Source organism: Argopecten irradians, unplaced genomic scaffold, assembly GCF_041381155.1.
Source record: "Argopecten irradians isolate NY unplaced genomic scaffold, Ai_NY scaffold_0372, whole genome shotgun sequence".
NCBI classification, from domain to species: domain Eukaryota; kingdom Metazoa; phylum Mollusca; class Bivalvia; order Pectinida; family Pectinidae; genus Argopecten; species Argopecten irradians.
Window position 1 is genome coordinate 34618 of NW_027187839.1, and position 26064 is coordinate 60681.

The following is a 26064-nucleotide window of genomic DNA, read 5'->3' on the forward strand; positions in this document are numbered from 1 at the left end:
TGAAAGGAACAATATCGTGTATGTTTCTCTAGTTAAAGACATTTGTCAGTTTCACTTTAGTTGTTTAATTTAGTTTCACAATGTTTGAGATAATTGTGTCAAACTTAATTAGGATTCAGTTTGGAAATATTTAGAATAGTAGTTAAGATTATTGTAAGAGAGTGGTATTGTTATACCAGACGGGGAGTGTGTTGTTACAGTTGCGCTGAAAGTTGTTCATTTGTCAAAGAGTTATTTCCCTTTGAACGTAAGCTCGCTTGTGGTGTTTTCGCGCCTTAGAGAACTCTTCAACACTGTAAGGAAGAAAGAGTGGCAGTCATGAATGGAGAAGAACGCTGATATATTTGTAAAGATAATTTGAGAAGTTTATGAGGCCATAATGTAAGTTTTATATCTATTACATGAACTATAATGTTAAAATATGTTTCGATAAATAAGATTACAGTATTGTTGTCAGAAATTAGTTGATAGAAGCCCTGGCATTTGTCGCGATAAACAATGCCATGTGGCCTAGGGTCTTTTCTGTAAGTCATTTCGCCCACAATTGTCCCTATTTACTAGTGTAGGTTTTGGGTCGAGTTGACCATACGTATGTTCAGTGTACCGAGAGTGTTTATTATATTGAACGCTGTATAGAGCTAGAAATAACGGATTTCCTGTAAGGATTGTATAGTATTTGTAGCTAGGAATTACATTAATTGAAGTGAGTTATGTTTGTATCGCATTTAGTCAGATAATTAGGTAACCATAAGTAGTATAACAAAGTGTATATTGTTATCATGATTAAGGCATGTTTCTAGTCAGTCATATAACAGTTTAAGTACTTTTCAAGTACATTTCAAGTTTACTTAAGTACTTTTCAAGTACATTTCAAGTATGTTGTATTGTGATATTTTAAGTCTATAGTCGCATTGTAGATTAAGTCAAAATACTCAGACAAGGTTATTTCTGTTTGTTACAGTCTTTTACTTCGTTACGTCGGAATAAAGTTGCCACGCACTTTAAAAGAAGGGTTATGTAGTTTGTCGCCCTACTAATAGTCCCGTGCAGGTACAGTAAAAGAATTAGGCCTCGTATTCCTGCTCAACATGGCTGGCAAGTCTGAAAACAATGAAAAGCCAATGGAGCCTGATGCCGCTCGATCAAGAAGGCTGATTACCATGACTGAAAAAGCAGCCGAACAATTTAGAGACAGTGTGGAATCATATCAAAGGAGACTACACACACTGCATGGTGTAAAATCCAAGCATTAGTGGATGAACGTTCGGAACGTCAGAGCCCAGAACTTTTGAAGAAAACTCACACATCTGTATGCTTAGAGTATGCTAGCTATCGTCTAGTCTCCAATGACTATGCTTCTTTCCTGGACAGTTCAAGATGTAAGGAGGGTGAAAGACTCTTTGAACAACATAATGATGAAGACAAACACCATGATCATCTAGTGAACCAATTTCTGGAAGAAATCGAGACTAAGAGGAGTCAAATATACCTTGATGATAAAAAGTCAACTTCTGGGAGGTCGTCAAGGTCCTATACAAGTTCAACTTCATCTATCAGAGCAAGGGCAAAGGCTAAGGCTGAAGCAGCCAGGGCGGCGATACCATTCACAGAGAAGAAAGCACTGCTTCTAAAACAGCAAGCAATAATAAAAGAACAAGAGGCACTCTCAACAGCTCAGACAGAGCGAAAACGTCTTGAAATTGAGGCAGAGATGCAGTTACTACATGAGCAAAGGTTATGTGCTGAGGCAGAAGCGGAAGTGGAAGCCTTGGAAACAATGGACAAGTGGGATATTGATGAACAAAGTAATCGAGTAAATGACAACATAATTCCATCAGATGTGAATTCCACTGAGCGCGTGAAGCAATACGTTGAGTCTCAACAACCTCAACCTCTTCAGCCTATGGCAAGTGGTAGTAATCCTCATCCATACTCAGAGATGGATTATCAGCAACAAGCATTAAACCCAGCAGCAGAAAACTTTGTTCCCTCTAATATAACAACTGAGATCTCCAGATTTATGCTAAGAAAGGACCTGTTATTTTCTAGACTCACAGCCTTTAACGATTCGCCAGAGAATTTTCTGCCCTGGAAAGCTGGATTCTTGAATGTTGTTAAGGAACTTGGTGTTTCTCCAATAGAGGAATTGGACTTACTGGTGAAGTGGTTAGGACCAGAGTCGGCAAAACATGCAATCAGCATCCGATCCTCCAATATAAGCAATCCTGAAAGAGGATTAAAGAAGATATGGGAGAGACTAGAGGAGCGTTATGGATCTCCAGCACTGATTGAGTCAACACTTAAAAAGAAGTTAGCTGCACTACCGAAGATAACCAAAGATTACGCGAAACTGTATGAACTTCACGACACGCTGATGGAGGTATCATCTGCCATGGAGAATGAGAAGTACGCTTCACTTCTTAGTTATTTCAACTCGTCAACTGGTGTTACACCTATCGTCCAGAAACTTCCTCATCATCTTCAAGGAAAATGGACTCACAAAGCAACAAAATACATGAACTTGCATGGTGTTGCCTACCCACCATTTTCAGTATTTTGCGCCTTTATTAAGGAAACTAGCTCTATGCTGAACAACCCGAGCTTCATATATGATGATTCTTCGCATGTCACCAAAAACGACACAAACAGGGGCACAAAATCATCAAGACTGAAATCACTGAAGACAGAAATTGAAACACCCAAGGAGGTACAGCCAAAGGACAAGATCAAACCTAAATGTCCATTTCACAACATTGAAGGTCACACTCTCAATGCTTGTCGTACATTCAAGTCGAAACCCTTAAATGTGAGAAAAAAGTTCATCAAAGACAAGGGCTTGTGTTTCAAGTGCTGCGAAAGAACTGACCACATTGCCAAAACATGTCAATCAAGTACAAAGTGTAATGCCTGTGATAGCGACAGTCACCCGTCGGCCCTGCATGTTCATGGCGGGGAGGGTCAATGGAAGACCGAAACCAGCACTACACAAGGAGATAAAGGAGGTGATGTCGTAAAATCAGCATGCTCTAAAGTCTGTGGTGAATCACACTCGCCTGGAAAATCATGTGCCAAGGTAGTACTTGTTCAAGTTCATCCAAAGGACTTTCCAGAGAAAACCTTTCATATGTATGCATTGATTGACGATCAGAGCAATCGTTCCCTTGCCAAACCAGAATTCTTCGATATGTTTCATGATCGAAACTATGCTGAAGTTCAGTATTCTTTGTCTTCCTGTGCAGGAGTAACAGAATGCTCAGGACGCAAGACAGAAAGATCTGGATTCATCATCAAGGATTTGGAAGGACTCGTATCGATTGAATTACCCAGTCTTACGGAGTGCAGGGAAATACCAGATGTCCGTGAAGAAATCCCAACACCCAACGTTGCCCGTAGCCATGCACACCTTCAAGACATTGCATCTAAGATCCCAGAACTAGACAACAAGGCGCAGATACTGTTGCTAATAGGACGTGATTTGCCTGAAGCACACCACGTGCTGGAGCAGAGGACTGGTAATAGGGGATCACCGTACGCGCAACGACTCCAACTTGGCTGGGTCATTGTTGGCGAGACCTGCCTGGGGCAGGTGCATAAATCAGATGTCTTCAACGTCAAGAAAACCTTTGTATTGAAAGATGGTAGACATTCTATGTTTCCACCCTGTGAAAATCAGTTTGAATTGAAAGAAAACAGAGATCATGATGATGTGTTCAAAACAACGAAGCATGATAACAAGGTTGGTTTGTCAGTGGATGATAAACTATTCATGGACATCATGGACAGAGATGTAACAAAGGATCACAACGGCAACTGGGTTGCCCCTCTGCCTTTTCATGCTACTCGGCCTAAGTTGCCTAACAACAGGAATATGGCCTTAAGAAGAGCGCAGAACTTGACAGTTGGTTTAAGGAAGAATCCTATCAAAAGACAACACTTTACAACATTCATGAAACGAATGTTTGACAGCAATCATGCAGAGTTAGCTCCCCCTATGACTTCAGATGAGGAAAGTTGGTACCTTCCTATATTCGGTGTTTACCACCCAAAGAAAAAGGACCAGATACGCGTGGTCTTTGACTCTTCTGCTAGATTCAATGGCCTGTCCTTGAATGACGTTTTGATGTCTGGCCCCGATCTCACAAATAGTCTGCTAGGAGTTCTTATGAGATTCAGACGAGAACCTATTGGTATAACAGCAGACATTCAACAAATGTTCTACGAGTTTCGTGTGGAAGAAAAACATCGGAATTTCTTGCGATTTTTCTGGTTTAAAGATAACAACCCAGACCTTGAGCTCATTGAGTATCGAATGTGTGTACATGTTTTTTGGAAACAGTCCGTCACCTGCAATTGCTACATATGGCCATCGCAAGAGTGCAGAAGCAGTGGAGGAGATCTACGGAAAAGACGTGACAGAATTTGTTCGTAAGGATTTTTACGTCGATGATGGTTTGGCTTCATTTTCAAGCGCAGAAATGGCAATTGATGTGATGCGGCGTACGCAAGGCGCGCTGACTGCTGGAGGAAATTTGCGTCTACACAAGGTAGCATCGAACAGCAGAGAAGTCATGAATTCCTTCCCAAAGGAGGACTTAGCAGGAGATTTGAAAAATTTGGACATTATACAGCAGGGATTGCCCCTACAAAGGAGTCTAGGGATGACATGGGATTTGAACTCTGATAACTTCAAATTCATCATACCAGATGAGGTAGTCATGAAGAAGTTCACGAGAAGAGGAGTTCTGTCAACACTCAACAGCATATTCGATCCACTAGGCTTTATCTCTCCAGTAGTGGTTCATGGAAGGATCTTAATGAGAGATATGATCACAGAACAGACGGATTGGGACGAACCGTTAAGCCCTAAATTCAAAGAGGAGTGGGAAAACTGGTGTCAATCCTTGAGAGACTTGAAGGACTTATCAATTTCTCGAACATACTTACCAACTTCCCTATCCAGCACCTTACAGAAGGAAATACACATCTTTTCAGATGCTTCAGAAAAGGCAATTTGTGCAGTGGCCTATATTAAAGCAATAGATGTCAATGGAGACAGCCATGTCGGATTTGTTATGGGAAAATCCAAGGTATCACCAAAACACGGCCACACAATACCTAGGTTAGAACTATGTGCAGCAGTCACTGCCGTAGAACTTGCAGAGATTATATCTGAACACTTGAGCTTACCAGTTGAGCTAATGAAGTTTTACACAGACAGTAAAGTTGTGTTAGGCTTTATCAATAACCGCGTAAGGCGCTTCTATGTGTATGTTGAGAACCGTGTCAACAGGATTTTGGCGACAACAGACGCTGAGCAATGGAATTATGTGTCAACAAAAGACAATCCAGCTGATCTTGGAACTCGACCAACTTCATCTCATCTCCTAGAGAGCAGTGCATGGATCCAAGGCCCAGAGTGTATTAGTACCAGTAAAACTGACACGGACCAAGCATTTGAGCTGCAGTTTCCCGAAAACGACTGTGAAGTGCGTCCAGAAGTTTGTTGTTTAAAACTCTCTGTTCAACAACACTACGATCTTGGTACTGAGCGGTTTCAGAGGTTTTCTGATTGGGAGAGGTTGGTACGTGCTATCGTGTTTTTGAAGAGACGCGCACAAAGACTATCAAGCCATGCCGCTAGCACAGATCCGTGTACATCAGCCAACGAGGACTTACAAACTTCGGTCGAGAGACTGATAATTCTACAAGTTCAGAAGGAGATGTATGGCAAAGAGATTGACGCTTTACTAAATCATAATGAGCTACCAAATGACAGCACCGTCCTCAGTTTGAATCCATTCATAGATGAAAACAACATTCTGAGGGTTGGAGGACGCTTGAGCAATTCTGATCTCGGAGTAAAGGAGAGGAACCCAGTATTAGTCCCTGGACGTCATCATATCGCAACGTTGTTGATTCGCCATTATCACAGCAAAGTCAGCCATCAGGGACGACACCTTACAGAAGGTGCAGTACGGAATGCAGGATACTGGATAACTGGGATGAAGCGTGTAGTTGCATCGATACTACACAAATGTGTAAAATGTAGAAAACTACGGAGGAACACTGAATACCAACAGATGTCAGACTTACCTCGTGATCGGTTAGTCCCCGGACCACCATTCACTTCTGTTGGAGTTGACTGTTTTGGCCCATGGCAAGTTTCTACTCGTCGCACAAGAGGCGGAATAGCAAAGGCTAAACGATGGGCAGTCCTCTTCACTTGTTTGTCTACGAGAGCGGTTCACATTGAGGTGATAGAAGAAATGTCTTCCTCAACCTTTATCAACGCTCTAAGGCGCTTCACAGCAATTCGTGGGAAAGCAAAGATATATCGCTCAGACAGAGGTACAAATTTTGTCGGAGCTGTTGATGAACTAGGCATCAACATTGAGGGTGACAAAGTCAAGAACTTTCTGTCCAGTGAAGGTGCCTCCTGGATATTCAATGTTCCACATGCTTCCCACATGGGAGGTGTTTGGGAACGTATGATAGGCGTGACCCGGAGGATTCTTGATTCCTTGTTGATGGATGTGCCAGGTGGTGGTCTGACGCATGAAGTCTTGACTACCTTTCTAGCTGAAGCATCTGCGATAATTAACTCGCGTCCACTTGTACCAGTATCATCCGACCCAGAGAATCCATATCCGCTGAGCCCATCTGTTTTGCTCACTCAGAAAATTGATTCAGTGGTTGACATTGAGATACCTACAGATGTAAAGAATCTATACCGCGCACAATGGAAGAGAGTCCAGATATTAGCGGAAATGTTCTGGAGGCGTTGGAGGTCAGAATTCCTTCAGACCTTGCAGTGTCGTCGAAAATGGACCAAGGAACAGAGGGATCTGCATTCTGGAGATGTGATTCTGTTGCGAGACAAGGAAGTAGCTAGGAACTATTGGCCTTTAGGTGTTGTTACAACTGTTCTTCCGAGTGGAGATGGAAAGATACGCAAAGCAAATGTTCGTGTCGTAGCAGAGAACGGCAAAGTGACGACCTATGCGCGTCCAGTGAATGAGATAGTACTTCTTATTCCATACCAGGATACAGACTAGACTAGATCTACGGTTCTGCTGAATTCATAGACATAAGTAAAAGGAACAATATCGTGTATGTTTCTCTTGTTAAAGACATTTGCAAGTTTCACTTAAGTTGTTTAGTTTAAATGTGTCAAACTTAATTAGGATTCAGTTTGGAAATATTTAGAATAGTAGTTAAGATTATTGTAAGAGAGTGGTATTGTTATACCAGACGGGGAGTGTGTTGTTACAGTTGCGCTGAAAGTTGTTCATTTGTCAAAGAGTTATTTTCCCTTTGAACGTAAGCTCGCTTATGGTGTTTTCGCGCCTTAGAGAACTCTTCAACACTGTAAGGTAGAAAGAGTGGCAGTCATGAATGGAGAAGAACGCTGATACTTGTAAAGATAATTTGAGAAGTTTATGAGGCCATAATGTAAGTTTTATATGTATTACATGAACTATAATGTTAAAATATGTTTCGATAAATAAGATTACAGTATTGTTGTCAGAAATTAGTTGATAGAAGCCCTGGCATTTGTCGCGATAAACAATGCCATGTGGCCTAGGGTCTTTTCTGTAAGTCATTTCGCCCACAATTGTCCCTATATACTAGTGTAGGTTTTGAGTCGAGTTGACCATACGTATGTTCAGTGTACCGAGAGTGTTTATTATATTGAACGCTGTATAGAGCTAGAAATAACGAATTTCCTGTAAGGATTGTATAGTATTTGTAGCTAGGAATTACATTAATTGAAGTGAGTTATGTTTGTATCGCATTTAGTCAGATAATTAGGTAACCATAAGTAGTATAACAAAGTGTATATTGTTATCATGATTAAGGCATGTTTCTAGTCAGTCATATAACAGTTTAAGTACTTTTCAAGTACATTTCAAGTTTACTTAAGTACTTTTCAAGTACATTTCAAGTATGTTGTATTGTGATATTTTAAGTCTATAGTCGCATTGTAGATTAAGTCAAAATACTCAGACAAGGTTATTTCTGTTTGTTACAGTCTTTTACTTCGTTACGTCGGAATAAAGTTGCCACGCACTTTAAAAGAAGGGTTATGTAGTTTGTCGCCCTACTAATAGTCCCGTGCAGGTACAGTAAAAGAATTAGGCCTCGTATTCCTGCTCAACATGGCTGGCAAGTCTGAAAACAATGAAAAGCCAATGGAGCCTGATGCCGCTCGATCAAGAAGGCTGATTACCATGACTGAAAAAGCAGCCGAACAATTTAGAGACAGTGTGGAATCATATCAAAGGAGACTACACACTGCATGGTGTAAAATCCAAGCATTAGTGGATGAACGTTCGGAACGTCAGAGCCCAGAACTTTTGAAGAAAACTCACACATCTGTATGCTTAGAGTATGCTAGCTATCGTCTAGTCTCCAATGACTATGCTTCTTTCCTGGACAGTTCAAGATGTAAGGAGGGTGAAAGACTCTTTGAACAACATAATGATGAAGACAAACACCATGATCATCTAGTGAACCAATTTCTGGAAGAAATCGAGACTAAGAGGAGTCAAATATACCTTGATGATAAAAAGTCAACTTCTGGGAGGTCGTCAAGGTCCTATACAAGTTCAACTTCATCTATCAGAGCAAGGGCAAAGGCTAAGGCTGAAGCAGCCAGGGCGGCGATACCATTCACAGAGAAGAAAGCACTGCTTCTAAAACAGCAAGCAATAATAAAAGAACAAGAGGCACTCTCAACAGCTCAGACAGAGCGAAAACGTCTTGAAATTGAGGCAGAGATGCAGTTACTACATGAGCAAAGGTTATGTGCTGAGGCAGAAGCGGAAGTGGAAGCCTTGGAAACAATGGACAAGTGGGATATTGATGAACAAAGTAATCGAGTAAATGACAACATAATTCCATCAGATGTGAATTCCACTGAGCGCGTGAAGCAATACGTTGAGTCTCAACAACCTCAACCTCTTCAGCCTATGGCAAGTGGTAGTAATCCTCATCCATACTCAGAGATGGATTATCAGCAACAAGCATTAAACCCAGCAGCAGAAAACTTTGTTCCCTCTAATATAACAACTGAGATCTCCAGATTTATGCTAAGAAAGGACCTGTTATTTTCTAGACTCACAGCCTTTAACGATTCGCCAGAGAATTTTCTGCCCTGGAAAGCTGGATTCTTGAATGTTGTTAAGGAACTTGGTGTTTCTCCAATAGAGGAATTGGACTTACTGGTGAAGTGGTTAGGACCAGAGTCGACAAAACATGCAATCAGCATCCGATCCTCCAATATAAGCAATCCTGAAAGAGGATTAAAGAAGATATGGGAGAGACTAGAGGAGCGTTATGGATCTCCAGCACTGATTGAGTCAACTCTTAAAAAGAAGTTAGCTGCACTACCGAAGATAACAAAAGATTACGCGAAACTGTATGAACTTCACGACACGCTGATGGAGGTATCATCTGCCATGGAGAATGAGAAGTACGCTTCACTTCTTAGTTATTTCAACTCGTCAACTGGTGTTACACCTATCGTCCAGAAACTTCCTCATCATCTTCAAGGAAAATGGACTCACAAAGCAACAAAATACATGAACTTGCATGGTGTTGCCTACCCACCATTTTCAGTATTTTTGCGCCTTTATTAAGGAAACTAGCTCTATGCTGAACAACCCGAGCTTCATATATGATGATTCTTCGCATGTCACCAAAAACGACACAAACAGGGGCACAAAATCATCAAGACTGAAATCACTGAAGACAGAAATTGAAACACCCAAAGAGGTACAGCCAAAGGACAAGATCAAACCTAAATGTCCATTTCACAACATTGAAGGTCACACTCTCAATGCTTGTCGTACATTCAAGTCGAAACCCTTAAATGTGAGAAAAAAGTTCATCAAAGACAAGGGCTTGTGTTTCAAGTGCTGTGAAAGAACTGACCACATTGCCAAAAACATGTCAATCAAGTACAAAGTGTAATGCCTGTGATAGCGACAGTCACCCGTCGGCCCTGCATGTTCATGGCGGGGAGGGTCAATGGAAGACCGAAACCAGCACTACACAAGGAGATAAAGGAGGTGATGTCGTAAAATCAGCATGCTCTAAAGTCTGTGGTGAATCACACTCGCCTGGAAAATCATGTGCCAAGGTAGTACTTGTTCAAGTTCATCCAAAGGACTTTCCAGAGAAAACCTTTCATATGTATGCATTGATTGACGATCAGAGCAATCGTTCCCTTGCCAAACCAGAATTCTTCGATATGTTTCATGATCGAAACTATGCTGAAGTTCAGTATTCTTTGTCTTCCTGTGCAGGAGTAACAGAATGCTCAGGACGCAAGACAGAAAGATCTGGATTCATCATCAAGGATTTGGAAGGACTCGCATCGATTGAATTACCCAGTCTTACGGAGTGCAGGGAAATACCAGATGTCCGTGAAGAAATCCCAACACCCAACGTTGCCCGTAGCCATGCACACCTTCAAGACATTGCATCTAAGATCCCAGAACTAGACAACAAGGCGCAGATACTGTTGCTAATAGGACGTGATTTGCCTGAAGCACACCACGTGCTGGAGCAGAGGACTGGTAATAGGGGATCACCGTACGCGCAACGACTCCAACTTGGCTGGGTCATTGTTGGCGAGACCTGCCTGGGGCAGGTGCATAAATCAGATGTCTTCAACGTCAAGAAAACCTTTGTATTGAAAGATGGTAGACATTCTATGTTTCCACCCTGTGAAAATCAGTTTGAATTGAAAGAAAACAGAGATCATGATGATGTGTTCAAAACAACGAAGCATGATAACAAGGTTGGTTTGTCAGTGGATGATAAACTATTCATGGACATCATGGACAGAGATGTAACAAAGGATCACAACGGCAACTGGGTTGCCCCTCTGCCTTTTCATGCTACTCGGCCTAAGTTGCCTAACAACAGGAATATGGCCTTAAGAAGAGCGCAGAACTTGACAGTTGGTTTAAGGAAGAATCCTATCAAAAGACAACACTTTACAACATTCATGAAACGAATGTTTGACAGCAATCATGCAGAGTTAGCTCCCCCTATGACTTCAGATGAGGAAAGTTGGTACCTTCCTATATTCGGTGTTTACCACCCAAAGAAAAAGGACCAGATACGCGTGGTCTTTGACTCTTCTGCTAGATTCAATGGCCTGTCCTTGAATGACGTTTTTGATGTCTGGCCCCGATCTCACAAATAGTCTGCTAGGAGTTCTTATGAGATTCAGACGAGAACCTATTGGTATAACAGCAGACATTCAACAAATGTTCTACGAGTTTCGTGTGGAAGAAAAACATCGGAATTTCTTGCGATTTTTCTGGTTTAAAGATAACAACCCAGACCTTGAGCTCATTGAGTATCGAATGTGTGTACATGTTTTTTGGAAACAGTCCGTCACCTGCAATTGCTACATATGGCCATCGCAAGAGTGCAGAAGCAGTGGAGGAGATCTACGGAAAAGACGTGACAGAATTTGTTCGTAAGGATTTTTACGTCGATGATGGTTTGGCTTCATTTTCAAGCGCAGAAATGGCAATTGATGTGATGCGGCGTACGCAAGGCGCGCTGACTGCTGGAGGAAATTTGCGTCTACACAAGGTAGCATCGAACAGCAGAGAAGTCATGAATTCCTTCCCAAAGGAGGACTTAGCAGGAGATTTGAAAAATTTGGACATTATACAGCAGGGATTGCCCCTACAAAGGAGTCTAGGGATGACATGGGATTTGAACTCTGATAACTTCAAATTCATCATACCAGATGAGGTAGTCATGAAGAAGTTCACGAGAAGAGGAGTTCTGTCAACACTCAACAGCATATTCGATCCACTAGGCTTTATCTCTCCAGTAGTGGTTCATGGAAGGATCTTAATGAGAGATATGATCACAGAACAGACGGATTGGGACGAACCGTTAAGCCCTAAATTCAAAGAGGAGTGGGAAAACTGGTGTCAATCCTTGAGAGACTTGAAGGACTTATCAATTTCTCGAACATACTTACCAACTTCCCTATCCAGCACCTTACAGAAGGAAATACACATCTTTTCAGATGCTTCAGAAAAGGCAATTTGTGCAGTGGCCTATATTCAAAGCAATAGATGTCAACGGAGACAGCCATGTCGGATTTGTTATGGGAAAATCCAAGGTATCACCAAAACACGGCCACACAATACCTAGGTTAGAACTATGTGCAGCAGTCACTGCCGTAGAACTTGCAGAGATTATATCTGAACACTTGAGCTTACCAGTTGAGCTAATGAAGTTTTACACAGACAGTAAAGTTGTGTTAGGCTATATCAATAACCGCGTAAGGCGCTTCTATGTGTATGTTGAGAACCGTGTCAACAGGATTTTGGCGACAACAGACGCTGAGCAATGGAATTATGTGTCAACAAAAGACAATCCAGCTGATCTTGGAACTCGACCAACTTCATCTCATCTCCTAGAGAGCAGTGCATGGATACAAGGCCCAGAGTGTATTAGTACCAGTAAAACTGACACGGACCAAGCATTTGAGCTGCAGTTTCCCGAAAACGACTGTGAAGTGCGTCCAGAAGTTTGTTGTTTAAAACTCTCTGTTCAACAACACTACGATCTTGGTACTGAGCGGTTTCAGAGGTTTTCTGATTGGGAGAGGTTGGTACGTGCTATCGTGTTTTTGAAGAGACGCGCACAAAGACTATCAAGCCATACCGCTAGCACAGATCCGTGTACATCAGCCAACGAGGACTTACAAACTTCGGTCGAGAGACTGATAATTCTACAAGTTCAGAAGGAGATGTATGGCAAAGAGATTGACGCTTTACTAAATCATAATGAGCTACCAAATGACAGCACCGTCCTCAGTTTGAATCCATTCATAGATGAAAACAACATTCTGAGGGTTGGAGGACGCTTGAGCAATTCTGATCTCGGAGTAAAGGAGAGGAACCCAGTATTAGTCCCTGGACGTCATCATATCGCAACGTTGTTGATTCGCCATTATCACAGCAAAGTCAGCCATCAGGGACGACACCTTACAGAAGGTGCAGTACGGAATGCAGGATACTGGATAACTGGGATGAAGCGTGTAGTTGCGTCGATATTACTACACAAATGTGTAAAATGTAGAAAACTACGGAGGAAACACTGAATACCAACAGATGTCAGACTTACCTCGTGATCGGTTAGTCCCAGGACCACCATTCACTTCTGTTGGAGTAGACTGTTTTGGCCCATGGCAAGTTTCTACTCGTCGCACAAGAGGCGGAATAGCAAAGGCTAAACGATGGGCAGTCCTCTTCACTTGTTTGTCTACGAGAGCGGTTCACATTGAAGGTGATAGAAGAAATGTCTTCCTCAACCTTTATCAACGCTCTAAGGCGCTTCACAGCAATTCGTGGGAAAGCAAAGATATATCGCTCAGACAGAGGTACAAATTTTGTCGGAGCTGTTGATGAACTAGGCATCAACATTGAGGGTGACAAAGTCAAGAACTTTCTGTCCAGTGAAGGTGCCTCCTGGATATTCAATGTTCCACATGCTTCCCACATGGGAGGCGTTTGGGAACGCATGATAGGCGTGACCCGGAGGATTCTTGATTCCTTGTTGATGGATGTGCCAGGTGGTGGTCTGACACATGAAGTCTTGGATACCTTTCTAGCTGAAGCATCTGCGATAATTAACTCGCGTCCACTTGTACCAGTTTCATCCGACCCAGAGAATCCATATCCGCTGAGCCCATCTGTTTTGCTCACTCAGAAAATTGATTCAGTGGTTGACATTGAGATACCTACAGATGTAAAGAATCTATACCGCGCACAATCGAAGAGAGTCCAGATATTAGCGGAAATGTTCTGGAGGCGTTGGAGGTCAGAATTCCTTCAGACCTTGCAGTGTCGTCGAAAATGGACCAAGGAACAGAGGGATCTGCATTCTGGAGATGTGATTCTGTTGCGAGACAAGGAAGTAGCTAGGAACTATTGGCCTTTAGGTGTTGTTACAACTGTTCTTCCCGAGTGGAGATGGAAAGATACGCAAAGCAAATGTTCGTGTTGTAGCAGAGAACGGCAAAGTGACGACCTATGCGCGTCCAGTGAATGAGATAGTACTTCTTATTCCATACCAGGATACAGACTAGACTAGATCTACGGTTCTGCTGAATTCATAGACATAAGTAAAAGGAACAATATCGTGTATGTTTCTCTTGTTAAAGACATTTGCAAGTTTCACTTAAGTTGTTTAGTTTAAATGTGTCAAACTGGTTCAAATTAGGATTCAGTTTGGAAATATTTAGAATAGTAGTTAAGATTATTGTAAGAGAGTGGTATTGTTATATACCAGACGGGGAATGTGTTGTTACAGTTGCGCTGAAGGTTGTTCATTTGTCAAAGAGTTATTTCCCTTTGAACGTAAGCTCGCTTGTGGGTGTTTTCGCGCCTTAGAGAACTCTTCAACACTTTAAGGTAGAAAGAGTGGCAGTCATGAATGGGAGAAGAACGCTGATGACTTGTAAAGATAATTTGAGAAGTTTATGAGGCCATAATGTAAGTTTTTTATATCTATTACATGAACTATAATGTTAAAATATGTTTCGATAAATAAGATTACAGTATTGTTGTCAGAAATTAGTTGATAGAAGCCCTGGCATTTGTCGCGATAAAACAATGCCATGTGGCCTAGGGTCTTTACTGTAAGTCATTTCGCCCCACAATTGTCCCTATTTACTAGTGTAGTTTTGGGTCGAGTTGACGCATACGTAATGTTCAGTGTACCGAGAGTGTTTATTATATTGAACGCTGTATAGAGCTAGAAATAAAACGAATTTCCTGTAAGGATTGTATAGTATTTGTAGCTAGGAATTACATTAATATGGAAGTGAGTTATGTTTGTAATCACATTTAGTCAGATAATTAGGTAACCATAAGTAGTATAGCAAAGTGTAATATATTGTTATCATGATTAAGGCATGTTTCTAGTCAGTCTTATAACAGTTTAAGTACTTTTCAAGTACATTTCAAGTTTACTTAAGTACTTTTCAAGTACATTTTCAAGTATGTTGTATTGTGATATTTTAAGTCTATAGTCGCATTGTAAGATTAAGTCAAAATACTCAGACAAGGTTATTTCTGTTTGTTACAGTCTTTTACTACGTTACGTCGGAATAAAGTTGCCACGCACTTTAAAGGAAGGGTTGTGTAGTTTGTCGCCCTACTAATAGTCCCCGTGCAGGTACAGGGGAACCTTCAGTACTTTTCTGAGGAAATGCAGTATATGTAACAAACTTTAACTTTCAAAATCCAAGATGGCTGCTTGTTGGCCATCTTGTTGAACCGATCGATCCAAAAAACGCAATATGCACAACTAGGGTCATAGGGGAGGGGAACCTACATATGAAATTTGAGACAGATATGTACTTAAGTACTAACTTTCAGAGAAATAGTGGTAACAAGAAAAATGGACAGATGGACAACCTGATTACTGAGATACAGGGCCCTAATAATTTGTTAGTTCAAACATGGGTCAACATGGTTGGACAGCATTGTTGTCCAACAGTATTCAACAAATTCTTATCAGTGTTGGACTTGGAGATGTTGTCCAACAGTTTTCAACAAATTCTTATCAGTGTTGGACTTGGAGATAGAAAAAAACTTGTTTTCCTTAGCTTAGGTATGATAATGAGTTATGGTATGGTAACCATACAACCATTTTTTCTAGCCATTGGGTGTGAAGGGAAGAAACTCATTATCATTAGTAAGAACATGGTCAATATCATAATGGTAATAACACCATAATTATACCCCATAATTTCATCTATTGAGCTAGAGGGTGAGAAGCAGAGCTTTTTCCCCAATCAATGATAATGTGGGGCTGGTGAAATGATACACAGAGGAGCAGTAAGTTTATTTACCTCTGTGTTGTCTATGTGATCGCTATTTTAAGTTTACATGCCGACAACACATGTACAAGATTTTATCCTGGAATTAATAGCTTCATGTTTACACACCATGGGTCATGCTTTAACTATTTCAGTCTATGTCTGGTTAGCTTTCAAGTATTAATGTGCCAGAACCACTAGATACATGTTTAATATATCTAAAAATCATCAATTTCATCTTAATTCTGATTTCTTAATTATTCTTAATTCAAAACAGAATTAACACTACCTGAGCTGGCTAGAGTACAAACTGGCAAATGCAGGTTGTAGTGCAACATGTCTCTCAGCAATTGACAAAAGCCCAATTGGCCCGAATCACTCACCTAGCTATGAGCTGGTGATCATTGTGTACATTAAAGGCCTAGGATAGTCAATATAAGATAGTATATGTTTGTTTTACCTAGGTACAACTTTAATTTAAATGATGGGGTGCAATCTCACTCAATTGAACTTGGTGATTTTTCATCAGAATGCTAGAGGCTAAATATCAAGTCTCAAGGTCTCTAAATTAATGACAACAATTTTTTGACCCAGGCATGGATGAAGGTCAAGGTCATTCATCTAAATAGAATTGGTAATTGAAATCAACTTATATTTGTGTGATTTAATTTTGGAATTACGCAATCAAACTGAAATCTATTGTACATGTATGCATGAAAAAGTATCGTACGCAAATATGAAATATTAATAACAAGTAATTCTCACTTTAGTCAGAACTCACAAAATTCATCTAAATTGCTGCGAAAATGTGATATTTACAACAAAAATTAATTGTTTTACAGCTTGCCATTCATTCCAGCATACTGCAGGCCAAGTAACAGGTTTCTTCATTCCAGCATACTGCAGGCCAAGTATCAGGTTTCTAAGCCTCTCATTATTGGACAGAAGTAGCTTAAAAATTTAAGCCTATTTGACCCCAGTGACCTTTAATAAAAGTAACGGTCAACCCCTCAACATATAATGGTAGATCCCAGCATACTACAGGCCTAATATCTGGTTTCCAGGCTACCTAAAGGGACATTTCAGTGAGGCTAATTCTGTTACATAACCACGATAGCAAATTATGACATAAATGTATTTTTCTACATTCCTTATGAAACATATACAAAGAAATACTGACAAATTTCACGATATTGTTAAGTATTTTTTATTGATACCGTGGGAAATTCCAAATCCCTGAGCCTGATGAATAGAACTAAGCAGGTACAACATGTACACTGTACCCATACCCGAGCCAAAGTCAAGCACGTTAAACAAATGCAATACATTTCCACTGAGGTGTTGATGGAATTATTTTTTTGACAAGATCATGCATATGCATCTAACAAGGTAAACACACTACTGTAAGGGCGATTTGTGAAGTTCTAGAGAAAAATTTCTTTACTACTACACTGGCAAGGGCAAGGATTCGGCATACAAGACATCCAACCACTATGTGTAATGGTGGATGTAAGCGAGTTTGAAAAATTCAAATACATTTTCACTACAGTGGGCTTTTCTTGCATATCACAGTAAAAGCAACTCATCTAATTTCTATTAGAACTGGTTTGTTTCCAAAATATGTGCAAATTCTAATGTACTCTTAGACTGAATTTCCCCTTTAAAACCTATTTTACTTCTGTGACCTTGAATATTAAAGGTAAAGATCTTTGAAGAAATGTTGTAACCCTTCATTATAGCATAGAAAGACATTGTTGTTTGCCTACTGATCTATTGTTAGACCATATAACCTTCAGATATTATTTCAATCTACAAAATGTATGTTGTAGGCATAAAGCTTTACACATTATTTTCACATCCACAAGCAAATTTGGGAGGAGGTTTCATCGAAATCAATTTTAGTTTTGTCAAGCTACAGTAAAAGCATCAAGTTCTTCACTTCCCTAGAGGAAAATTAATAAAAAAAACTTATTCCATCTCTCAAATTAAATTTGAAATGTTACGTTACCACAGAAATGCTTGTCTGAATTCTAAATTAGCAATTAAAGTACATGCTACAGTATCCCTGGAGGCTTCTCCTACAGGTTTTTGGTATAGATTGGGGCCACATCACATGCTTCCCTGACCTAAATAAAACCCTGTACAAAAAATTGTTTTCCTCTTATTCTAGCTTCCAATAAAAGATGTTTTACAATTTCAAAATAAACTTCAGGTTTGTATCAAATTCTATCCAAGAGCTTTATAGAAGCCACCAAGCCAAGATTATAGCCAATTTAATACAAAGAAATATTCAAAAACCTGTTAATGTGTTGGATAACTAGGCCATGAACAGCTACAATTTATACATTGAGCAACTTGTATGTTCCTCCTATCTACTTTATAGGAAAATAAAGGAAGAAGAACATCAATTTTATTTCCAAAAAAATTGTGGCAAAGTGGTTAAAGTATCTGGCATTCTATTCATTGACCATACCAATCTGCAGCAATTATCTCAAATAACCAACCTAACTTCTCATAAAAACAGGGGGGGGATTCAATACATGTCTTAAAGTCAAATTATGAATCTATATTTAAAGAAGATTGAATCAATGTCATTGAAGAAGAAAAATTTAAATTTGATAATCATAATCAAAAGTTTACTTATCGTAATACTGCTTTATTAACCAACAATGACATAGCGTATGCCATACTAAATATTTAAGGAATGCTGATAAAATGAGTGGTACAGGTTGGTAGGTAACTGTTTTCATTAATTATTTGTTTTTAATAAGAAGTCTGGAGTTTGGATATCATGTTTAGTTTGCATTTTCCCCCTGCCTAGTATATCTTTTCCTTTTAGTCTCAGGGGACCAATGACATCAAATAATTGTTTCTCTGATTTTATCATTGAATCAGTTCCATTTTATTTGCTGCTCCCCAGTGGGTCGTGAAACAAAATTTGTATACTTTTCTTGAACTGTGCGTGAATATGTATGCCTAAAACTGAACATGTATTCTACCTAAAACTGAGTCGACAGGGTAAAAAAAAATTGCTGAAAGAAATTTTGCAATTCGTCTTCATAAATCATATATAATATTAAGCTTGCAGTCAATAACTACTGAATAAAAAATTGGAGCAATGAGACATGGTTTCTTGGCAACACAGGGGATCATGTTTTGAAGAGGTTATTTTATAGATAATATTTACCTTTATTAGTCTTTGGTACAAAAACCTTCTACATGTACATGTCAGAAATCCAACACTAAAATAACTTGCTCTATTGACTTGAACTAAAGACTTAAACATCCATTGGAAATTCAAGCAGGGGAAGTTCAACCCAACCGGTTTTGTATTTAAAGACCCTGACAACAGGTAACTATGCAAGCCATTTGGGTTTTTACCTATTGAAATGAAGATATCTGTATTCAAAATAAAGATATCTATATTTCTACAACAATTAGAGATATCTGTATTTGAATTAGAGATATCTGTATTTGAATTACAGATATCTCTATATTAAAATAGAGATATCTCTAATTGAACACAAAATAGATATATCTCTAATTCAAATACAGATATCTCTAATTCAATTAAAGATATGTTTATTTCAATTAGAGATATCTGCATTTCATTGTAAATAAAGATATCTGCATTTAAAATAAAGATATCTTTAATTCAAATACAGATATCTCTAATTCAAATACAGATATCTTTATATTATTAAATACAGATATCTCTATTTGAATTAAGATATCTTCTTTTATTTGACATGAAATAGAGATATCTGTATTTATTTAAATATCAAATAGGAAAAACGACTGCTCCCTTGACTCTCCGTTTTGCGCATGACGGAAGAAAAGCAGTAGTGACGCAAAATGGCGGGGAATGCAGACCGGTACAACGTATCCGCTTTCAATATTATTCAATTATAGCTGCAACAGTTCGCTCTGTTTTTCGGAGAGCAGTTGCCATGTCCTGTTCTTAAGAAATCCCCTCCAAATAGCAAGTTTATCGGTTTTTATAGATCTACAGTTATCATACATGCATATGGATTCTTAAAATCCAATTTAATTACAAGTCGTTTCATTTAACATTGATCAGGATTAGGGAGTTATCATTATTTTCTTTGTGTTTCAAAATTAATCTTCGTACTTAGCAAACACGTGTAAATACAGATATCTTTAATTCAAATATATCTGTATTGCAAAGTAATTGCAGATATCTCTAATTCAATTAAAGACATCTCTATTTGAAATAGAGATATCTGTATTTGTAATAGAGATATCTGTATTTGAATTAGAGATATCTGTATTTTAAATGAAGACATCTCTATATAAACAGAATTAAAGATATTTTAATTTAAAATAGGGATATCTTTAATTCAAATAGAGATATCTCTATTTTAAATAAATGTATCTTTAATTGGACAATAATCAATAGATATTTCTATTTAAAATAAAGATATCTCGATTTAAAATAAAGATATCTCAATTACGATTAAAGATATTTGTAATTCAAAATAGAGATATCTGAATTTGAAATAGAGATATCTGTAATTTAAAAGAAAGATATTTCTATTTTCAATATAAATAGAGATATATCTGTATTTAAATATGACATATCTTTATTCTCAAATAGATATATCTTTATTTAAATTACAGATATCTTTAATTAAATAGGGATATCTTCATTTTAAATAGAGATATCTTTAATTAAATAGAGATATCTTCATTTCAATAGGTTAAAACCACAGGGACCTGGCACGAAATTTTTTTAACCAATAGTATACATACATATATGATACTATAATATATATACATGTATACTGTTAGTTTAAAAAAAAGTCGTGCCAGGTCTAATATATATACATGTATACTGTTAGTTTAAAAAAAGTCGTGCCAGGTCCCTGTGATACTATAATATATATACATGTATACTGTTAGTTTAAAAAAAATGTCGTGCCAGGTCTAATATATATACATGTATACTGTTAGTTTAAAAAAAGTCGTGCCAGGTCCCTGTGATACTATAATATATATACATGTATACTGTTAGTTTAAAAAAAAAGTCGTGCCAGGTCTAATATATATACATGTATACTGTTAGTTTAAAAAAAGTCGTGCCAGGTCCCTGTGGTTAGAACTTAAAACGACTTGCCATAGGGTAACAGGGCGTTTTCGTTTATTCGGAACAACCGGTTCGACCGTTGGTTAAAGTCATTATTTCAAGTATAAAATCCTGACGGACCTGCAGTTTTTGATACAGGCCTGTGAGGGCTTTGTCAAGGTTCGTCTGAAAAACAATATAAAATCACCAGGTCCGTATTTAATTAATAAACGAACAAACTAGGTCCAACCAGTACTATTCAAACCGTATAATCGAAAACGGCCCTGGTTATTTGATAAACTTGCAGTTTTGTGATCTTACCTTCATTTATCTATCCAAGGGCATCGTTTATTTAGCCTAACTTCAGTCAGACTGGCGCATCTTGTTTAAATGCGTTAAGTACTTCGTTAATATTACGTTGAGGATAAATGTCCCAAGTTTTAAATCGTCCTTACTCTAATTTAAATCACGTAGTCGGATTTGGACTTGAGAGCGCTCTATGAGGCGGGAAGCTCGCGATCGTTGGTGATAAATCAAAAGAGGGTGCGCTTAGTTTCGTAAAACGAGCGTTTTGTATAAAGTCTTTCTAAATTTATTGCAATTTTCATATTTTGAAATTTTCGAATTTCCCGAAATAGTTGGTTTTTCATTATCAATAAATAGAAAATCTAGATAAATTACGATTCCGCCCAGTAATAGGTAATACCGGAAATCAAATGATAGGCTAATTAGCACTATCGAAGGATTCGGATATCTGGTCGAACATATATGCACATGTATGTCGATCCAAACCCCTCTACGCTGAGTGTATATGTACTATGACCTTAGGCAGAATCCTCATTCCTTGGTTGTTTCACCGACACTGTCCATTACAACTTCCGGAGGTTTGCCGACTGGGGTGATCAGGTTCCAGCCCGAAACCATTCAGCTATCCGCATTGCAACACTGTTGTTCTGATAGTTAATGTTCATACACGACTTGATGTTACTGGCGTTGCCCTCTCCATTACTCCTCTCTCTTTTCCCTTAGCCACATTGATGCCACCTCAGCTTCTCTGCAGAGCTGCCCTTTTTGCTGATGATACACAGTACCCTCCACAAAGACGGCCCAACGAAACCGAGACAAACAACCTGTATAGTATAGGAAGACACCACATTCTCCACCCTAGTTGCTGACAGTCTGTTACCAAGTCTTGGTACTTGCCTGGTTTTGCTCGTAGGTGTCGTTGATATAGTCTCTCCATAGCACTGTCAGCTCCACAGCACTAGCCTGCTTGGACGATAAAGACTAAATCAAATTACTATGCCTTGTCTTTGATTGGTTACTGCTATTTCTGGTGAAACGTCCATACGGCCATTCAGATCTGCCCTGCCACTTTCCTGCTGTGTCTAGCACTCCACTGCCTTCCACACTGCCTTTCACACTCTGTTTTCCAGCCTTGACGAAATAAATAAATTTCAAGCCGCCTTTGTTCCTCTTTGGGCTCTTTCTGAAGCTCTCCAGAGTGTCTTTAAGTACAGAAATAACCTTATCGTGACGCCAGGCGTACTGTCTAAGCAAGAAGAGAGGATATGCTCCAAATTGGATGGTCTGCCACAGAGTTAACAAGCTTTTTTATACCCGTACCTCTAACCATTCGTGAGCTGTTCTGCCATTTGCAACCAACTTCCCTCTGAAAAAGATGTCTCCTCCTGGTTTGATGTCCTCCACGTTTTACCCGTTGTCACACCAAGTCCTTGTCTACCTACAGCTACTCTTCCAACGATGTCCCCGTGTTGAATTTGTGATTCTGCCTCTTTTTATAACATGTTTGCTGCCCATGTACGTCCAATCCTGATGTTTGCTCTAGCCTCTCTCAGCTTGACATTCCGACTATCCTTCAGTAACTGCTTGAACATATATAAGCGTTAATTTTGTAACTGTATGCCGTGGTGCCGTCCCTGAGAGCTGTTAATTCTTCTGAAACAAATGGTTCAGTTAGTATTTAATGTCGACGTGTTTTGTGAATATTAAAATATCTTGTTAAACAATGTTGTACTCTCTAAACACGTGTGTTTTGCTGTTTCTTCCTTTTTGTTCATTTAGTTGCTGAGAAAATTGTACTTTAGACTTACCGTTGCACGCACAGGGTCAAGCTCAATGAAAATGCGATGCTGTCATACTTTTTTGATATTTGGTGGGATGGCCTGGTGAATATACCTAGCAGTCATGGTGATTTTGTTTTCAGAAAAAACGAAATTTGAAAAATTGTTAAAAATCAGAATATTTACTATCTCGGTTTTATAGTAAATATCCCGATTTTGTTATCATTTTTTTTAATATGTCTACAAAAGCACGTGGTGCCCTAGCCAAAATCAGATGTGGAGTGGGCTCCAATTCGAATAGAAACTGGTCGTTATGAAAAAAAACTTAGATTGATAAATTCTAGAACATGTTTAACTGTCATGATCTAAAGAAGAAGATGAGTTCCATGTTTTTATTAAATTGTCCGTTATACCAGGATGTTCAGAAACGAACACTAGTTAAGTATTAGGCTTGTAGGAATTAATTTTTTAAATTCATGAATTTTCCAAACGACTCCATTGTGGATACAGTAAATCAATTACTGTTGTTTCATTCTCGACACACATAAATAGCTGTTATGTGTTGTATATTGTGCACCAAAATCCGGTTAAACAAATATTAGGACTAAAACAGAACCCAAACTTGAGGTTATAACTGATTCGTATCATTCCCTCCCCTGCACACCGCAAAAATTTAAGTATTTTTATTATAATATCTCTGTTTCTTGTATGTTGTGTAATAGAGATTCATATATATATTACAGTCTCACATATTCTGTATAGAATTGGCCTCTTTTATTTTTAAAAGTGAGAGTGTTGTTGATATTTAATTATGTAATGTGTTTTAATTGTGAGAGAGAGACTTAAAATTAAAATTATTTGAACTGAACTTTGAACTTCAATGAGCTGCCACATCGTGGTTGCACGGGGGTTTATGCTTAGTAGTATACACTAACAAGGTATATATATGTATATTATTTTAAGCGCCTTCGATAATATCCTCTCTGTCAGTACATTTCAAGCTGAGTAGTCATGTCTTTCGGTACAGAATAATGACAATATATTTTATTTCACGCGTCATATCTAATCAACTGGGCGCACGTTGAAACTGAATACACTGTATTCACGGTGTTTGAATTTCAAAACCCTATAGCTTTGAAATAGGAAAATTTTTTTATTCGAATTCCTGGGGCAAGTTTGAGTTTTTGATGGATTTTCACAATGAAGATTTGAAATTAGATAAAATGCTAATCCTCATTTTTTTTTCTCCTATTGCCATCTCAATATAGTTTTGTGACATAATATGATGGATCAAGAACACCAACTGAATTATACACACTAGCAATTTTTATTTATGTTTCAATTAGTTTAAGATAACATCAAAGGACATTACGACCATTTTGTTTAGCTCCATTTCTATGACTTTATTGCCTTATAAGTTAAATTCCCAGACAATGCTTCATTTACCGGATTATAAACAAGCAGCAATATTGGCTATTTAATGAGAACCCTATGGGGAATTGAAAGTGGAGCCATGTCGGTTAATGTGAAATTTGGTGCCCATTCAAAATTCATCTTAGTTTAGGTAACTGTATTAAACATGCTATACTCCTAATTCATTCCACACATTGACATCTAACTGTGCTTCACCGGCATGGTCAGAATAGGGAAGGCAATTATCACACACTCTATGGGAAATGGAAGTAAATGTTATTTTCCAAATGACATGCATTAATATATTGACTGCAATTTAAGAATTACACAAAGTAAGCGATATCTTTAATAAGTAATCTGTCGTTTTTATGCCTTCCTACCAACAAATCTTTTTTTATATTTTAATGACACGGCGACACAACATTCCAGCGAATATCTATCAAATGTACAAATTCTACAGAAAGATATCTTCTTCATCGATTATATTGGTGCAGTGTTTACGGCAAAACTATTCTCTCCCAGAATACAATGCGTGCTCCGGAAGTGAGTATGAGAGAACAACAGTTTCTGGATGGTCCTTGGGCGAAATGGAGAGGAAATGACGTCTTAGCGCCATTCGTACCAGTTACTAACTGGTGTTTTTTTTGGTTCAGCCATCGCAAGATTATACTTCCGGTGTTCGTCTTTTTGTTGATGCCAATTTATTCAGAAAGTCATATATATTTCCGATATCATTATATATAAATGAAACCGAATATAATAATGCATCGACAACGTATTTTCGAGTTTTTCTCACAAGATAATGCGAAACGTCACAGTCAGTTATCCAAATGGATAATCACCAATGACTGTACATTGAATATATACAGACACCAGGTTTGTAACGAATGTATTGTCTGTGTCATGTATTTTATAAGTAGCGATATTGAAATTTACTCGAAAGTATTATTGTCAAAAACTTACTGGTTAATAATTTTGCTGGTTATTTTTATCATCTATATCATGATGTAGCTTGGATGGTTGTTTTGGCCTAGATAATTTTATACAGAAACTGATAAAGTAAACTTGTTCAGGACACACACATCCCCTGGTTCCAATGAGGTTGTGTTTAATTTGTGAATGTTTGTATGTCTCGAGGAACCCTGTTATATAATCATATGTTTGACTTTTTGTAATAGTGAAACTTTGACCCTTTTTATAGTGCTATCTCACTTGAGAGTCATGCCACCGAACGACATCTGAAACAAGCACGTCTCATCCCGGTCACATTATACTGACAATGGGCAAAAATATTTGTTCTACCCCATGTGAGTGTGTTTAACAAGAGCAAAATCCACCTCATTTGTAGACTATGGCTTTTGGGCAGAACTCAAAGTCTTCCTCAAAGAGCTAGGTCAATTGCCGGTCGGGCGTTGGAATTAGACCTGCTGCTTCCATTTCCATGACCTAATTCAGGATTTTTATCTTTTTCTTTTATTTCCTTACAATGATATTTTTGTCTTACTATCGTCTCCCTTTGGTGACGAAGTGCGATTGTTAGTCTCATGGTTTTACCACTTGTCTTGTGTTATCATATACATGTATTGGTTTTGGTTATTGTTGTATTACTT

At 38.5% G+C, this 26064-nt stretch overlaps 4 protein-coding genes across 4 annotated transcripts; all 4 read left to right on the forward strand.

Moving 5' to 3' along the window:
- Nucleotides 1-1088: 1088 nt before the first annotated feature.
- LOC138312559 (uncharacterized) lies at nucleotides 1089-7055 on the forward strand. The gene is made up of 3 exons (XM_069253376.1): nucleotides 1089-1194; nucleotides 1320-4302; nucleotides 4337-7055. The coding sequence occupies exons 1-3, from the start codon at nucleotides 1089-1091 to the stop codon at nucleotides 7053-7055; spliced, it is 5808 nt and encodes a 1935-aa protein (XP_069109477.1).
- A 270-nt stretch (nucleotides 7056-7325) lies between these two features.
- LOC138312560 (uncharacterized) lies at nucleotides 7326-9641 on the forward strand. The gene is made up of 2 exons (XM_069253377.1): nucleotides 7326-7452; nucleotides 8033-9641. The coding sequence occupies exon 2, from the start codon at nucleotides 8160-8162 to the stop codon at nucleotides 9639-9641; it is 1482 nt and encodes a 493-aa protein (XP_069109478.1). The 5' UTR covers nucleotides 7326-7452; nucleotides 8033-8159.
- Nucleotides 9642-12271: 2630 nt separating this feature from the next.
- On the forward strand, nucleotides 12272-13147 carry LOC138312561 (uncharacterized). Its single transcript, XM_069253378.1, has one exon. It carries the CDS (start codon nucleotides 12272-12274, stop codon nucleotides 13145-13147), a length of 876 nt encoding a protein of 291 aa, XP_069109479.1.
- Nucleotides 13148-13344: 197 nt separating this feature from the next.
- Nucleotides 13345-14097, forward strand: LOC138312563 (uncharacterized). Its single transcript, XM_069253379.1, has one exon. It carries the CDS (start codon nucleotides 13345-13347, stop codon nucleotides 14095-14097), a length of 753 nt encoding a protein of 250 aa, XP_069109480.1.
- The last annotated feature ends 11967 nt before the right edge of the window (nucleotides 14098-26064 follow it).